The sequence below is a fragment of the Solea solea genome, chromosome 15 (genome assembly GCF_958295425.1).
Source record: "Solea solea chromosome 15, fSolSol10.1, whole genome shotgun sequence".
NCBI lineage: Eukaryota > Metazoa > Chordata > Actinopteri > Pleuronectiformes > Soleidae > Solea > Solea solea.
In genome coordinates this window covers 26449523-26468358 of record NC_081148.1, presented here as the reverse complement: position 1 = coordinate 26468358, position 18836 = coordinate 26449523, and the positions used below count along the sequence as shown (strand labels likewise).

The 18836-nt window shown below is 40.3% G+C and overlaps 1 protein-coding gene across 1 annotated transcript in view; it reads left to right on the top strand.

The window, feature by feature from the left end:
• The window catches only part of atp6v1ba (ATPase, H+ transporting, lysosomal, V1 subunit B, member a), a 31031-nt gene that overhangs the window by 10603 nt on the left and 1592 nt on the right, over window positions 1-18836 (top strand). Inside the window, exons 2-12 of the mRNA XM_058651899.1 lie at window positions 5407-5462; window positions 7247-7345; window positions 8249-8342; window positions 8935-9012; window positions 9653-9792; window positions 12514-12615; window positions 13867-13964; window positions 14101-14224; window positions 17884-18034; window positions 18288-18370; window positions 18525-18629. Of these exons, the coding sequence (XP_058507882.1) occupies window positions 5407-5462; window positions 7247-7345; window positions 8249-8342; window positions 8935-9012; window positions 9653-9792; window positions 12514-12615; window positions 13867-13964; window positions 14101-14224; window positions 17884-18034; window positions 18288-18370; window positions 18525-18629 (1130 nt within the window). The remainder of the gene's footprint in view (window positions 1-5406; window positions 5463-7246; window positions 7346-8248; window positions 8343-8934; window positions 9013-9652; window positions 9793-12513; window positions 12616-13866; window positions 13965-14100; window positions 14225-17883; window positions 18035-18287; window positions 18371-18524; window positions 18630-18836) is intronic.

The following is an 18836-nucleotide window of genomic DNA, read 5'->3' as shown; positions in this document are numbered from 1 at the left end:
TGTTTGTTTATTTATTTATTTATATATATATATATATATATATATATATATAAATATATAAATATAAACAAACAAACAAACAAGCTTCAAGGATATACTTGGATCATGGTGATGAAATGTAAGTCTAGGATACAAGAAGTCGGAGGACTGTAAGTAACTTTATGGACTCGCTGTTGCATGTGTTTGGCTGTGTATGTGCTGAGGTGAGGACGGGGGAGGCTGGGGTGAGTCACTTGCAGGGACGGGGGAGGCTGGGGTGAGTCGCTTGCAGGGACAGAGGCAATTAGCATTCCCATGTCCAGCGGGGCTGTGGGAATCCCTTGAAGTAGGTGCCGAGGCGTGATTGTGAGGCTGCACATCACAGCAGCCACTGCTTTGTAGCATTGGTTTATTGTCGGAGCGATGATGCACCCTCATTGCCATCCAACCTCCAGTCTCCTCCTCCTCCCTCCAGTTCTCCTCTCTTTCAGCTGGGAAATTGAATTGTGTTGGAATGCTCTGTGCCTCTTTTCTCTGGCACTTGAATGGGCTCTTTAGTATTTCACACCAAGGTGTCCTTCAGGGTGCGAGGTCAGGCTACCAAAACAGCTTTGAGTGGCGGATTAGGACCAATTAACATCTTTGTACACAAAGAGCTCTGGCAGCTGAACAGGCTGTGGGGTGACCCACACTACTGTTGCATGCCAAACCAGGGGACTGCTACACTTGAACTGAAGGAGCAAAAGAGTGGTGGAAAAAGTTTTCCAAACCTAATGGGAAATGTTGCCACTTCACACCTTGTGAACATATAGGCCATTGAGCAATTGTTATGTTGTGAAATGAGAGAGCAAACTTACTTTTTTACTCTTTTCCTTTTTTTTTAATAAATGGGCTACAGTATAGTGCCTTCAGGGGTCGTCCACACAAGTTAGTTTTTTTATTGTACACTGAAACACATTGAAACTGTATTTTTCTTACATTTTCATGTATATATTGTTTGTGTGGGTGAAGACATTTTCTGAAACATTGCTGTGTTTACAAAAAAATTGAATTCAAATTAAAATTGCTTATGTTAAGCCCTCTGTAACTACTCCTCATACATTTTTCACATCCCCACTCTAGACTGGTGTCACCAAATGGCTGAGGAAGTTGTTGTTGTTACGAATATCTTATTTCACATTGTTTCCCTCACAGCAAAAAGGTCTACGGTTTGGATCCCAGTTCAGCTGAAGTACTGTCTGTGTGGAGTTGGCGTGTGTGTGTGTGTGTGTGCTCTCCAGTTTCTCCCACAGTCCAATTGGACACTCTAAACTGACCATAGGTGTGAATGTGACGTCTGTCCGTTGGTGATCTGTCCAGGGTCTACCCCGCCTTTCACTTTGTCAGCTGGGATTGGCTCAACGCCCCCTCATGTGGACGATAAGACAGTATATTGATTGAAAAGATGTCATGATCTCCTCCCTCTAACCCACAGCTGCGGCCCACTAATAGTAATCATGGCAACTGATGATTTAGGCTTCACATGGACCAAACTCAAAACCCCTCCTGCTTCTCTGAAATCACAGGTGTGGATATATTTTGCGTTCCCTGTGAGTTGACATTATCTAATGTTATTGGAGGTCAGAGGTCAGATTTAGTGACCTTCAGAACAACACATTGCTACATGACTCTCTATGACTTCTCTTCCTTTTACACTTAGTTCAATTGACTGCTTATAGTTACATTGATATTGTTAATAAATTATTAAAATTTTACAATAAGGTCTTTGTGTGGTAAACTGCAGATAAATGATTGTCCATCATGTCAAAATGACTGCAAGCAGGGGGACTCATGTTCACACGCATGCAGCTAATAAAATCTCCATCTGCATAAGTGTACAATCCCGTAAACATATGTTCACTTTTTACGTCTCACTCTTCCGCGCCCGTAGAGAGAATCTTTAGTCTCAGCTTGTGGGGAGACGGGAGCTGCTGGTCTTCTGCTTCCTGGTTTGGTCAATTTCTGCTAAATGCACAGGAAATGTATGAAGCGCCAAAGTCACAAAATAACACATTTAAACTTGCAGATGGAGCTAGTGGTGGATCAACAGCTCCTGTGTGCTGTGATGTCAAATCTTTGATCTGAAGAGTTTTGAAAGCAGCACAAACTGTAGATTCCAGTCAGACAAATCTATCTAATTAGATAAAGTGGTGAATATTTTCTCAAGATATCAAAGACTTAAGCTGGAATGGATTTTTATGAGCCGAGTCTTGTTTGTGGCTAAAATCAGTTTTTCCCTTATGTCCCCATTGGCAGTCATGTTTTAAATGAGTTTCCTACTTCCATTAATATCTTTGAACAACAACGAAAAAGACGATTTTAAATCCATGTACAGTATGTGTCTGATGTTGTGCTCGTTAAAGTGAAGTGAATGAAGGAAGTCAAAAGTACCCCCCCCCCCCCTTCACCATTACTGAAGCTCTACCTAAGGATGCACTGACTTATGGATTTCTAAGAGGTTACTGTATAATTATGTAGCCCAATTTTCCTTGCGGCATTATCATCACCCTTCAGGAAATAGCCATATGCATCTCTTTTGAGATCTGTGAGCAATTTGTAGGCTAAGTGTAGCTATTAAGTCCTTTTATAAACATGGCAAACACGGATAATTTGCCATTTGAAGTAGGGAAAAAGGCTCGGCCACAAGAAAACATAATGTTTTGAAAATTTGATGGAATTTTAATGAAAGCTTTTGTTACCACAATAATTCCTGTTTGGAAACTATGCCCTTATTTTCATTATAGGATTATGAACTAGTTAGAGTTCATGTTATATGTAGGACATGTATTGTAAGGTGCCTCCCACACATACAAATATATAGCATAATATAATGGATGCTCAACTGTAGCACACTGACAGGGTACTTTGTTGGCCCCCAGCTTAATTAGTAGCATAGAGAATACCCCCCGTTAAGCTTTAGAGCTGTACATTTGTACCAGTCTGCTCTAATTTCCTCGTGTCTTTGATATCGGCCATGGGACTGACAGTTCACAGATAAAGGGGAACAGCAGACAGTGATGGAAAACGGAGTGGAAACAATGCTGCCATCTCCAGTTCCCACCCACTTCAGTCCCATCTATCTGCAGATGTGCAGAGGGCTAGTGTTGGGCTGTGTTGGCAGAATCCTCATGAACTTGAAGGAGTTCTGCGTTTATAGGAAGAGATTTGTGTGATTATAAAATAGTCTTGTGAGTTTGTGTCCACTTGTGTGGATATTGTATGAAGCACTGACACATAGTCAGGTTCGACTGAGCCTGACACAGAGACAGTGGCTGAAATCTGTTCCTTGTTTCAGTAAGTGCGAGAATCCTTGAACTGTTTCACTGACACTAGGGAAGAGCATTAACCAAGCATTAACCCTTTGATAAAAGCGCTTGATCAGTTACAATATTATATCATAAGAAGATCTGGTCTTATATTTTGGGTATCATCATGTCGTGATCATCAAGTATTTGAATTGAATTGAATGACTTTATTCCTGGTTTTAAAGGCTGTTGGATTGATAATTATCACATTATATTGAATAAATGAGAGGAATACATTTAATATTATACATTAAATAATATACTGTATACAGAGAAACAACCTGTGTGCAGCTTTATATCCTCATTTATCTCTTATATGGATATACAGTTTAAAAATATCCAGATATTCTTTATGACTCACATCTCCCAGCCTTATGTTATTAAAAAGATGAATCGATTATTGTTACTAAATGAATTGACAACTATTTTGATAATCGATTAATCAGTTTGAAGCTTTTTTCATGATTAAAACAAGATTTCCGATTTGTTATTACGTGATTATTTTCTTAATTTATTTGCTCTGGATAACACAAATCATTTAAAGTGAATCTTTTTTGTTTGTGGACAAAACAAGACATTTGAGAACATCATAATTTCCAGGTTTGACAGACACCGATTAACATTTTTAAGGTTTTCTGATATTTATGGACCAAACAATTAATCGAGAAAATAATTGTCAGATTAAACGATTATTAGCCAGTCGCAGGTTTATCACTGTCACACATCAGAGTCCTAATACGACGTCCTTTCGCAGCTTAATGGAAAAACTGTGTCCTCAAACCTTCACCTGGCCGAATTAACACATCACTGCGATTACATGATTGAAACCCTCAAAGTAACTTTAACAAGACCCAGCACAGACACTTGTTACAATATAATGTATCGGCTGCAGGAAGCGACTTTCATGTCTGTGCGAGTTGATTTTGATCACAGAACTGAAACCTGAGAGACCCTGGACTTCAGAAAAAAACTCATTAAAAGTACCAATGCACAGCACCAATCGCATCAATTGTGAAATGGCTAGGGGTAATGTGAGTTGTAAGGACACAGGATTCACTGCACTGATTGTGCAAAACCACTGGAATGTTTCTTTTACGCACAAATAAAGACGTGAATACCTGTTACATTTTAGTGATAATTAAAGGAATACACAGCAGCTGAAGTTCAGGGAAATGGCAGGCGTGTGCGACATTGCTGTAATATTTGATGTGCAGCCTTCATTGAACATGAGTATGTCCTTTCAGTACATCCTAATGTAGTTATTATCATTTAATATTGGGGAAGGCCACAGGCTATACCCACCAACCTTCTTTTGGTGATGACCCTTCATTTAGTGCTCTATTATTACAAGGCTGAGGGCTAACAGTGTGCCTGTGTAACAGTACTTAACCATTTGTGAACAAGTAAATCTCATGCATTTTATCCTGACATTTGCCTTTGACATTTGGGTCTGGAAGTGGGTGAAAGCTGTTTAAGTCTCACCGTGAAAGGTCAGCGTGTGATTATTAACCATATAGGAAGGAAGTCTCCATGCTTTCATGTTGATTGGTGGCTTTCAGCCACACAAGGACAAGCCCATATTGTCACTATTCTCTGTCTTGTTTGACTGTCCTGTGGCCTCCCTGAAATAAAGAAATGAACCACTAAATGTAAAAGAGCTGCAAATAATGATTCATTTAAATTAAAGTGGATCTTTTCTCGTTCTGTGGCCAAAACTGGCGCGCCAGCATTAATATCTGACCCGGTAGATGAATTCTAGCCAGTTCTGTTGGTCATGTTTGCTTCAATATTAGTACAATATTGAATAGTTTGGATAAGAAGAAAAATGGCCTGATGAAGATATGATTAGAAAAATATTGGCCCCTTGGCCCAACCTTCTTGCTGACCCCTGATTTAAATGATCTTGTTTTGTCCCCAAACCAAAATGATTCAGTTTTAGTGATTTCCATGTTATATGAGTGAGGGAATCCAGATATCAGATATTTATAAAAAACACTCGAACCAATTTATCGATTGTCAAAATAGTATACGATAAATGTAGTCCTTAATTTTGCACTCAAATGTCTGCCTTCTTGTCTTTCAGCTTACTCTACTGTGTCTGGTGTAAATGGCCCCCTGGTGATCCTGGATAATGTGAAGGTAAGACAATGAATGCCACATTTTCCACATAGTGTCAGAAAAAAACAACGTTTTTACCTCTTTAAAACAAAGAGTGATGTGTTGACATGGAACACAAAGTGTTCATTTTAACAATTCTTTTTTTATTATCCGAGCAGTGCAATCAAACAATGTCCTTTTTGTAAAAAAAAAAAAAAATGTATATAACAGAGCGTTTAGGCAAAAAAGCATCAGTCTGTGCAATTGTGCCTACTTGTGCCAAGAACAATGGACATTTAACTTGAAGACATTTAATTTAAAGTATGTAAGACTTGAAGTTGACTCAGTCTCAGATTGTTATGATTTAAAAGGTAAACCACACTTCTGCAGTGCCTTTAGGAGAAAGAGTGTCAGCCTGAAAAGGAAACCTCTGACAGAACCAGAATCAAATATCTGCCTCAACCAGTTGGGGTGAGAGGAAAAAATGCGGAAGGTTTTAAGTCTAACTTTAAATACAGAGGGAGGCTCCGCCTCCCAAACTGTCATTGGGAGCTGGTTCTATAGGAGAGGAGGAGCCTGGTAACTGAAGGCTCTGCCTATCTGCACATTCTGCTCTTATTGACTGAAACAAATATTCCTGTATTCAGGGACCTAAGTGATCTGTTAGGGTGATAAGGTAAAACTAGGTCTTGATCATGAAGTGCTTTGTATGTGAGGAGCAGGAGTTTAAGTGGAACTGGAAGCCATGGTGATGTCATCAATAGTGACAATGTTGTCAGAAAGTTTTTCTCTGAGGTGTTTAGAGTATAATGACCTCAGTTTTTTCTGAGTTTAAAAGTAGAAAGTTACAGGTCATCCAGGACTTAATGTCTCTGAGACATTCCTGGAGATGAACAACCTGATTTATTTCTTCGGCCTCATTGATAAATATAGCTGCTATACTGTTTGTTGTGCAAATATTACATTACATTACATGTCATTAAGCAGACGCTTTTATCCAAAGCGACTTACAAGGGAATGGAGTACAACCTGCCAGGGGTGGAGTTGAACTTGCACACGGGGTACACAGGGTACCAGTCTTAACCACTGAGCCACTCCACCCCCCAGCTAAGAAGTTCTAAATACCATATAGAACTTCTCAGCTTGAATGTGTTGACTGGGGAATGTCACCCACAGCTCCCACTTCCAAGTTCCCATTTAAATGGAATGTCATAATGTTTGTGGGTTCACACATGCAATCGTTGACAGAACGCCAACACCAGTTGTTTCTGATATCACGTGCGAGACGAATAATTTCATGTTTTTGGTGGATTAGCATGATGGAATTGAAAGGTGCATCTCCTTGAGTCCTTGTTGACATTATCTGTAATCTATGTGGAATAAACTGAGTTGCATTTGGTGTGAACTCATCATGATCTGTAAATTAGTGACACATTTGTGCTAATGCCTTTACAATCTGCTGTCTTTTTAAAAAAGAACCTTTGTAAGAAACATTCTGCTCCCCACAAACGCAGAAATCAATTGGCCACAACATGATTCATTCAAAATTCAGCTTTAGCTACAACATTCTGCTCATCTGTTGTGCATTTTTTCCTTTCTTCTCGCGTAAAATACCTCCTCACAGCTGATGTACAGTGATTATGTTCTGGTCACTGGACAATGGTGGAGCAAGGGTCTTTACAGAGTTCACAGATCGTATCAGTTCTTTCTTTTCCCCCTAATATACAACCCAGTGCTTTTTCTTCTCACTTAACATTATGGACGTGTTTTCAGTAAACTTTTATCATCTAGATATAAATTACAGCCGTTGAATCTCTGTGAATTAGTTCCCCAGATACGCAGAAATCGTCCACCTGACTCTGCCTGATGGCACCAAGAGAAGTGGGCAGGTCCTGGAGGTGATTGGCAGCAAGGCAGTTGTCCAGGTAAGAAACAGGATTTCATGCGAGTGCCTTTGTTATAGAACTCCATCATGCCCATATGATCAATGCTGCTGACTGATGCACTGACTGCTCCTTCAGCTTCCAATGTGTTTGAAATCTTTATTATTATTATAAATATCTCAACAAACATTCATCTACACATGATTTGAAAGAAGATTGTAGTGCTATAGCTCAATAGTATTCATTCCGTGTAGATATATATTTTATTTCTTGGAAAGGATCTTTATTGTCATTATACAACAACTGATATTGCACAACGTGGTGAGGTGAGGTCAGATGGAGGGTTGATCACCTCAAATGTGATTTGAACCGGTGACCCTCCGGATGCAAGCCAAGTTCCCCTTTCCACTTGGCCACAGGCTGCTGTGAAAGTATGTGAATGTAGGCAGAGTGCTCACTGGTCGATACCACTCTCAGTCATTTTAGATCTTTTTAACTGAGAAGCACTGCTGATATATTTACCTCCTACTGCCATTTCAAGCTGTTTCAAAGGCATAATTAATAATTAGTGTTAACATAATTATGCAATATGTGATCCAGTGATTTTGACCATTCATCACTAGTCTTAATTACAGCTGCAACTAATAATTGATTCATCGTCAGCTGTTTTAATAATCAATTCATTGATTTGAGTGGGTTTGTCAGCTTCCTTATTGTAAAAGCTTTGATTATTTTTGGTTTGAGGGCAAAATAAGAATTTTTTTTATTAACATTATCATGTCACGAATCATCAGCTAATATTTTTCAACGTTTTCAACATTGACTAATTGATTCATTGATAAAATAGTTGACAAATGAACTGATGTTGAGAACGACCAGGTCTGTATTTACAACCGTTAACGATGGTCCTGCGAGTGACCGTTGCTTCCGTTTGTGTTTGTGAAGGTGTTTGAGGGAACGTCCGGCATCGATGCCAAGAAGACTGCCTGCGAGTTCACTGGTGATATCCTGCGAACGCCCGTGTCAGAGGACATGCTGGGTATGATGATGAACACACAATCCCCATTTGTTCATGACAAGTTACACTAAAAAACAGCAGATATTTTTCACATAAAAATGAAACATTGAAACCGTGCTGAATACTGTATTAAAGTATTTTGACAGCATTTTCCACCAAAATGATTATTATATTCCTAAAGTTTTCATTCTCCTCATTAAATGGTTAAAGCAGCAGAACTGAATCACACCTTCTCTGAATGCTCTTGAAAGTCTGAATCAGTGCGATTATCTCAGTACAGCACAAGGTTACATATATTTGAACAGCCGTGGAAAGTAAACCTGCCTTTGTTTTTGAAGCATCATTAATCACGTCTGTGAGTTTCTAATTACTTCTACTTGTTACTTGTAGACTCGACAAGAGCCATCAGAAGCACTTTCATGTTTTTAGACTCTGACACAGAACAGAAAAGATCAGAAGCTGTTGGAAGTGTCATCTAATGAACTGCATTTTATAAAGAGTTTCTTAGTAATTATCTTTGAATTCAACTTCACATAAACCACATAGTTGTTATTTATCAAACATTCAACTTGATTTCTGCTCGACTCAAAGGAGAAATTCTTCCTCTTTTCAGGGCGCGTGTTCAACGGCTCAGGCAAACCCATCGACCGTGGGCCCAGTGTTCTGGCCGAGGACTACTTGGACATCATGGGTATGTTTCCTCACATAACTGTGTGTGTCTGTCTGTGTGGGTATGTGACCAATCATAAGAGAATCAGCACGGAGGCTTCTCTGTGCGGTCGCTCCGTGACCATCAGTGTCATGGTTCCGCCCAGGGACATGGCTGACGGTAAAGCGGCTGCATGGACAGGTACCAGCGGGTAATCCGTGCGTTTGAGTCCCGCATGCGGTCCATACTTTTCTCATCGTAGTCTACACTGAATCCAAAGTGATCCCTCACAGTGGACTTGAATGAAGACAGCATTTGCATGCGGGGCACTGATTGCCTCCGGGGAAATTCAGTGACATGCGGATTGGCTCTGAAGGCGGCATGAGCACTGAGCCTGAAGTGCTAGGGATGGATTCAATGGCAAGATGCCACAGGAAATGACACATGAAGAGATTCATGTTGTGCTTGTGTAAAAAGACGAGCTCTAGTAACAAAGTGAAGTTAAAGTATTTGGACTGCGAACACGATTTTACAAGTTGTTGTGGAGTTTGGTCAGCTGTGAAATACAAAGCCAGATCTGCTCCGAACTTAGAGAACTTGAAGCTCCATCCCAATTGTCTCCTGAGCTGGGCCCAATACTTCAGTTCCTGTAGTGAAAACTTATGCTCTGTGTGTTTTCCAGGTCAGCCCATCAATCCTCAGTGCCGTATCTACCCTGAGGAGATGATCCAGACCGGTATCTCAGCCATCGATGGCATGAACAGCATCGCCAGAGGACAGAAGATCCCAATTTTTTCAGCTGCTGGGTTGCCACACAATGAGGTGAGACCCCCAAACAGACTGTGGTATTAGTTTGCCAGCTCCATGGAAGTATTTTCTGATTGGCAGATAATTGGTATCAAATGCTACCTTTTTATTTTTCTAAAGAAAAACAACAAAATAATTACAAATGGTAAATGGTCTTTATTAATTTGGAACTTTTTCCAGTCCACTCAAAGTGCTTTACCGTTCTATCATACATCCATTCACACCTCACATATTCATACAGAACATTTATGTGCAGCACTTTTTTCATCACACATCTGTCACCCATTCACACACTGAGGGCACAGCCATCAGGAGCAACTTGACCAGGGACACATTGGCATGTGGGTCCAACCTGAACCTATGCTTGTTTCTCATTTCTAGTGCTGTCCTGTATTGTACTTGGTTGCAGACATTGCTTTACATTAACGTGCAGGTGTCCTGATAATCCAGTAATAATCTACTACATCTAAGAGCTTCATAGACCTGGTTCAGACCTGGATTTACCATCTGTCCTCAGTGATCCAATCACATGTAGATAGAGCTACTGTAAGTACTGCAACTGTTCACATCTGGAATAAAATGTGTTTCCTGTAGGACACATGACCACATTTCTTACTCTTTATTCAGATAAACACATGTCTGACACGCCTGTTAATCGCAACAAAATTGTCTTTTAAATGAGTTTGATGTGTCTGATGTTTGTATGCAGAGAGAAGCGGAGTGGAAGAATGTAAAACTTGCGCTGCTTTACCATAAAAAAGGATTTTTATGGCAATCGGTATTAATATTGTATGCGGTAACTAAACCCCCTCTTCTGAGGCTAACTCTGCCCATAAAATGCCAAAAAGTGGGCAGAGAGCTGAGTGAGGAGAGGAGGAGGAGGAGGAGGGAGAGTGGGGAGCAGTGCAGGGAGCGTGGTCTGGGAGTGAAATCTGACACAGATGGCATCCCGTTAGCTCCGCTGCTGCTTGAGTCGTCACTAAGTAGCAGTCCTGCAAATGAATTGCATGCTGTGTGGCCAAATGTTTCTGCATTTTGGACGAAATGGAAACTTTACAAGTGACCGTCTTGTCGTGAGGAATGTAACCACACTTTAGAGCGCTTCTGCCTCGGCGCCATGTTTGCTGCGTTCTGAACCAAAACAACGCAGCGCGTGTGTGACGTCATGACACATTTGTAACGAGCGCAACCGATAAGCGGAATCATTAAGCAGGTATACTAACGGTTTCCGAGGAATCGATTTGACTGCGCACCGGTTCTGAACAACAACCGGTTCTCGATTCCCATCCCTACTCATGACAACATGTAGACAACTGAAATGGGAATTAAAAACTTAAATGAATTATCATGACATTAAACCAATGATCCTAGTCTGAAAATGGCTGAGCAATCTGTGCTAAAAGAGAGAGAGAAAAGATTGAGAATTGAATCATGAAAATCAAATGGAATCAAGGACTTAGAGAATGGTGTGGTTTAGGGACTTTAGTGCAGATCTGTGTGTTTTACACCTGCTACAAATGATGTTTCATTCTGTTCTAGTCATTTTTTGTTTCTTTGAAACAAATCTTGATGAACATAAAACCTTGAATACAACTATTGATGGAACTCAGTGTGCAGTCGTCTTTATTTTTGAACTTGCAGTGACCTCAGCTCAGCTACTAAATGGTTTGGAAAAACTGAGTGCGTGAATGTTCTCAGGGTCAAAAATAAACCTCAGTGCTCAAATTAAAACCAAAAGCTAGTGTGTGATTTATGTTTGTGTCGAAATGTGATGAGACGGGAACATGTGATTGCTTTACTTCTGTTTTCTTAACTTCTCTTTTTACTTCACTCACACTGTGTGTGTGTGTGCGCAATGAAATCTAACTTAATCAACCTTATAAATCATTATTATTATCATTACAACATTCATGGAAACAGTGTTAAGGACCATCCCTGGTTCTGCCCCTTTAACGAGACCCACATTTAATTTAGTTCTTGTGGAAGAAAAAACTAAGCCAACCAAACATACACAGGTGAAAATGTAGCCTCCATCGTAGATATAATGAAATAAATGTGTCCATAAAGAAAACTTATTGTGTTGAGCAAATAACCACTTCAGTGCAATTGAGGTTCTTTGAAAACCGATGTTGACCCTTCCATTCTCTGTGTTCACCCCTGCAGCCCTTTACACATCAGCGCTCAGGGACAACATTTAATGCCGCTACCTTCTCGCATGTCTTTGTGTATCTCTGTGGATGTTCAGTATCTTCTCTAAATGTATTTTATCTTGTTATTGTAAGACAAAATGTTGGGTTGTTTTTGATTCAGATCGAAGACGTTGAATCATAATTCAACACATTGTTAAACTTCATTATTTTATTCAGAGAGTCATCAGAAGCTTCTTATCCCAGCCACAGCTGAGCTGATATAAAGCCACGGACATGTTGTGAAATCATTGTTTCACAGGTTTGACTTTGTTATACTTGTTAATCTTTGATCATTTCAAGTCAAAACTAAACCAAGTTTATGTTTTCTGGGGTTTCAAAGGGTCCATAATTCAAGTAGCAGGCTCACAAATTTGATTAATATTTAAAAGTTATTATTATTATTATTATTATTATTATAATAATAATAACAACAAATGTGACAAAGCCCACCCTTGTTTGACATAAACCTGACTTGACGTTGTTCCATGTTCGTAACGTTTGCAGTTATTTGTAACTTGTAAATCCTGTTATCTTTTGTTTGTTGCAGATTGCTGCCCAAATCTGTCGCCAGGCCGGCCTAGTGCAGAAATCCAAGGATGTAATGGACTACAGTGCAGAGAACTTTGCTATCGTTTTTGCTGCCATGGGGGTAAGCACCCCCCCCCCCCCATCTGTGTCTCTTATCCCCCTCTTAACCCTTGGTCCCTTCTCTCCCGCCCCTGCTTTGTTTCTTTTATTCACCAGGTGATTTAACCTTTAAGTCCCTGTTGTTACTTCTGCACCTCTGAATTTATCCCCCGGTCATGTAGACAGCATCAGTCCTGTGGTATCAGGTTCTCTCCTCTGTAGCTGCACACACAAACACACAGGGTTTTGCAGCTATTCTTCTCAGGACACTGCATTACATTATTATTACATGTCATTTAGCAGACGGGTTAGGGTTAGGGTTACAATGGAATTGAGTACAATCAGCCAGGGGTCGAACTTGCGACCATTGCAACCATGGGGTCTTTCGCACAGAGGGTACCGGTCTTAACCACTGAGCAACTTCCAGCCTAAACAAACCCTCATCCCTAACCTTAACTATAACAAGCTGATGCCTTGCTCCCAGTTTAAACCTGTCCACAATCCAAATCTTAGCGCTAAACTTAAACAGTTCTTTTAAAAAAAAAAGCACCTGCTTCATGGAGACCAGGTTTTGGTCTCCATGAGGACTACTGATCCTGACAGGGTCAGTGTTTATGACAGAAAAAAGGTCTAACTCTTCACTCCAGTGCTCTCCACCAGCTCATCCCCATTGTATTTATGCAAGACACCACATGTACATGAAGTTTTCAACAGGACACGGCGTGCACTGTTCCAGCATCTGTTTAATGCTCAAACAGAAAGAATATTTGAAATGAGTTGGACCTGTTTGCATGGCTGTTGGCTTCTATAGGTCTTTGAAAATAAATGACACAGAACACTTAGTGACAGCAGTCCCTCTGTCTGCATATATATATAAACTCCTGACCTGCATTTACTTAAAGACGCGTCCACAGTGGACAGAAAAGCCACTAACATCTGGCTTTTGTCTTCAGTGTGAAAGGAAACGATCATTATTCAGAGCCAGGTCACAGGGATTTATCAGCTCCTGCGACGAGAAACACGACTACACACACACACACACACACACACATATATATATATGAATGAATGAATGAATGAATGAAGGAAGGAAGGTGCACAACTTGATGAAACTTGTGCTGAAGAACAGGGAGTTTACAGCAGGATAATGTGGAGAAAACTATGTTAAGAGATGCATACATAGACTTTATGACCTTTGACCTTTATTTTGAGGCACCCTGTCATTCGCACCCTTACTATTTTCTATAATGAAGTGGTTTTGATTGTCTCTCAGGTGAACATGGAAACTGCTCGCTTCTTCAAGTCTGACTTTGAAGAGAACGGCTCCATGGACAATGTCTGTCTCTTCCTGAACCTGGCCAACGACCCCACGTAAGAGACAGTTTTTCTAAATGGTTATGACATCAGATGATGTCTTGAATCAGAATCAGAATATTTCAATTCATGTTGTGACATTAAATGTGTACATAATGTGTAACTTTCCTCTGTTGTTTCTGTGACCCGTCAGTATCGAGCGCATCATCACCCCACGCTTGGCACTGACCACGGCCGAGTACCTGGCCTACCAGTGTGAGAAGCACGTCCTTGTCATTCTGACTGACATGAGCTCCTACGCTGAAGCTCTGAGAGAGGTGCATCCCGACACTCACCTGTTACATCTGACTTAAAGTAGACTGTTTCATCGTTCAGGCTCTGGTGCCATTCACCCAGTTATACATCGATGTTCTATCAAAATGATCCTGGAGACATTATTTTAACGTCAAAATCCTACATCGTCTCACTTTAAGGTCTTCGTTCAAAGAGGCTGAATTTATAAGGAGTAAAAAGAAACATCATTTTTGCAGCCATTGTGCAACATTTTCACTAAAAGTATAAAATCAGTGCATTTCTGTCCAGTCATGGCGTTTATAGGAAGTAAATAAAGTTATTAGCATATTTCTAGGAGCCGACATGAGTGCATACTGGTTCACCAAAGGGTAAACAAAGGGTTTAAAGTTATAGTCGACAGGATTGAGCCACAGTTCCCACAATTCCCTCGTGCATCCACTTCAGTAACCAGATGTCTGTGATTCAGACATGAAAACTAATTTAAAGTTGTATACTCCTGTCTGTCTGCCTTCAAACATCCAACAAACAAAAAGAAGAAAATTGCAATTTACTGTTCATGTTTAGAGCAAATTGCATGGTTTTAGATGTGATTTAGAGTTTTTTTATGATATGGACACAATGGGCAACAAAATAAATTGAAAATTATCTCTGGATTTTTCTAAAAATCCGAGACTCAAAAACCATGATCTGATCCAAAATGTTAAACAGTTGTTATTTGGCTTTTTTATACAACTTAGCTTTGAGCAGCCATTTCAAAAACAACACGCTGAGATATTTGCTGCCTTCACTGTTTCACACGCTGTTCTCACGTCTCACGTCTTTGTGAAGCATTTCCATCATATTTAGGTTTCACAGATTGTACTTTTTTATTTGACTATTATCCAAGCAGGTGATTTTTCACCTAGCATCATATCGGTTCATCACAAATGAATTGAATTCATCTGTAAAAAAAGAAAAGGTGGAAACTAATCAAGCGAGAGTGATGGGCGACGCAACTGTGGGAATGTTTGCCCTAATGTCACCGTTGTTGTTTTTACATATTCACTATAGTGTGTGTGTGTGTGTGTGTCCTTGTGTCCGTGTGTCTCCGTGTGTGTGTGTGCGCGGGTCTATCTCTGCCACATTTGCACAAACATGACATAGACTCGCTTTTGTGCTTATTGCTGAAAGGGAAGCATAATGTGTCCTTCATTTGTGTAGGAAACACCCTTATTTCATTATTGTCCTCTTGGCTTTAAAAGGAAATGTCTCCCCCTCCAACTACTGCCCTCCCCGTCTCCACTCAGTCTTTTGTGCATCTGCACAGGCAGCACAATGTGGGTTTTTTAAAAATAGCACATGTGCATCCTACTTGCTTGCATGTTGTTGTCCATAACCTTGGCACAAATCATCTGCTGAGACTCCAACAGTGTGATGGTCATAAAAGAGGACATTAACATTTAACTTCTGTCCACATTCATCCCCATTCATACGTGTGAAGGTTTAGTCTTGCACTGAATCTACAGTTCACAAGTGTTGAGCCGCCCGTCAACCTCAGAGATGAAAGAGACGCATTTTTCCCTCTCCTGCTTCCTCTTTAAAAAAATTCACTTGACTTTGGACACAAGGATTTGCTTTTGGTCTCTTTTTTTTTGCAGAGAACCTGAAAACAGAATCTACAACCAGCTGTTTGCCTCTTTTCAGATGGCATCACTTGACTCTCCAACTGTAAATGGATTCAGTGTAGATTATTTTATTATTATTATTATCATTATTATTTAATTTTTATTATATTATTATTACAAAAAGGGTTAGGGTAACTTACTACAAGATCAATATAAGCGTATAATACAATATAAAATAATATATGGATTATAAATGATATCTGGATATGTTTGGGCTATATCCTGATTCACAAGATATATGTGGATGTAAAGCTGCTCACAGAAAATACACCTGCTTTATTTCTTTGTCTGTTAGAGACGATGAAACTGACTAGAACACAAATAATTAGGCTTAAAGTTAAAGAAGTGTTCGAACATTGTGGGTCGTCTATACCATAATACTTAACGCACATCGTGCACATGACGTGATTTGCGTCAACGCGCAGACAGATTCTGGAACCGTGCGCAGAGAGCATGTTGGGCGTGAACTGAACTTCTGCCCCACCAGTAGGTGGTGTATTAAACTCCGCCCACCGAGCATCAACAGAAAAAGGAGTCGCCAAAGATAATCATCTGACCCACAAACTGGGAGACTGCCCGACGAACCTTTCAGCTGATGAGCCACTCAAACCCGACGTGTCTGAGGGAGCTGTAGCATCGTTCTCTTCTTCTTTGGTAGAAATCCGTCCTATTCCCGGATTCCAGACTTGTACCACCACCCGACGGTGAAGTCACATACTGCAGGACCCTGACGAGTATACCAGGGTCTGTGGTATGTGGCGCTTATGCTGCCATCTTGTGGAGTCAGAAGAGTAAAACACTACAAGTAACATCCAAGATCCAGCAGTTAAAAAAACAACTGGATTGCATTCTGAAAGGCTGCAGGTCTCAGTCTCGACCTAAACCCATTTACAGGAGCGAGCCCATCCATGCTGACGATTTCTGCCAATGAATCCAAACACAGTTTGCATGAAGAACTTTGTTTGCACTACAGCAGACGGATTGTGCTGGACTTATATCAAGATGCAGGTCGAGGAACCTGAGGATCATCAACCGTCTGCATCAACTCAAACTCTGCATCCTGGTACAAAAGTGTACTGTGGTCAGTTCTTCACAACCATCCAAGGTGTGGAACGGATGATGATGATGATGATGAAGAAGAAGAAGAAGCAGGTGGAACTGATGATGAAGAAGAAGAAGAAGCAGGTGGAACTGATGATGAAGAAGAGGCAGGTGGAACGGGTGATGAAGAAGAGGCAGGTGGAACGGATGATGATGATGAAGAAGCAGGTGGAACGGATGATGAAGAAGCAGGTGAAACGGATGATGAAGAAGCAGGTGTGACTGGTTCAGTTCTGAAGAATGGAGATGCTGTGGCGGTGCAGAAATTAGCAACAGACAAAACATTGTGTGTGTATGTATATATGTATATATATATATATATATATATATATATACATATGTGTGTGTGTGTGTGTGTGTGTGTGTATATATATATATACACATGTATGTGTGTGTATAATACACGCATATATATACACAAATGTATGTGTGTATATATATACATATATGTGTATATATACATACACATACATACATATATACATATACACACACACATATATGTGTGTGTGTATATGTATATATGTATGTATGTGTATGTATATATATATATATATGTGTGTGTGTATGAGTCACATATACAGTATATGTATACATATACTATATATGTATACATACTGATAGATAAAAAAAGTCAATGTAACCACAGAAGAGATGAAATGACGTCTTTGAAAATCCCTCGTTTGTTTCTGATACTGAAAAGCTGATCATTGACATTCTTACGTCTTCTCTCGTTCTTATTGTCCTTAGACTTGTGTTTAGCAAACATTTACTCCATCATTATCTGTATAGCTAAATGCTAATTATGCTCCTTGCTATACAATAGTTAGCTGCTAAAATGCTCTGTCTTTAATGTAAAGAGGACATTAATTTCAAATCGATCATCATCATCATCATTTTTCTTCCCCCCTCTTTAGGTCTCTGCTGCCCGTGAGGAGGTTCCCGGCCGCCGAGGCTTTCCCGGCTACATGTACACTGACTTGGCCACCATCTATGAACGTGCCGGCCGTGTGGAGGGCAGGAACGGCTCCATCACTCAGATCCCCATCCTCACCATGCCCAACGACGGTACATTAGCCTCATATGGATTATACTCTACTCACCCATTCACTGTCACTATGAGCCCGACGTCGCTGTGAGAGGAGACGAGAGCGCACTTTTACGAGCATCGATGAATGCATCACAGTCGAGCAGAAAAGTCACAGAGACTTCAGTTACCATAGCAACAAGAGGGGTCCCTGTTAGAGCATGATAGGAAGTGCCGTGTCACTTGACACATGTCGTCATGTGAACTGTTCTTATTGATTTCATGTCTTTATAGACATCACCCATCCCATCCCTGATCTGACTGGATACATCACAGAGGGTCAGGTCTATGTGGACAGACAGCTGCACAACAGACAGGTATTCATTACTCATCATATCATCATGTGCACAAACATCCACTTAAAGTCATGTTTTTAAGGTAATATGTTATTCATCATAGCTCCACCCACTCTTTGTACCTACTCTTAATAATATTCCTGAATAATTCATGTGTTCACACCTTGTCTCTCAGATCTACCCACCGATCAACGTGTTGCCTTCACTGTCTCGTCTGATGAAGTCGGCCATTGGAGAGGGGATGACGAGGAAGGACCACGCTGATGTCTCCAACCAGCTGGTAACAAGTGTCCGCTTTATATTTCACCCTCTGACGTTTAAGATTCTACTTCAAACTCCTTTCTTTTTTCAACTTTGATTGTGTTCTGTTTTGTTTCTTTTCTTTTATTCTCTAAACATGTTGGAAATAAAGTCTTCATTTATTCACAACTTCAAAATAAATCCCATTCAGATACTGATTGAAACACTGGTTCCATGTTGTGTTAAC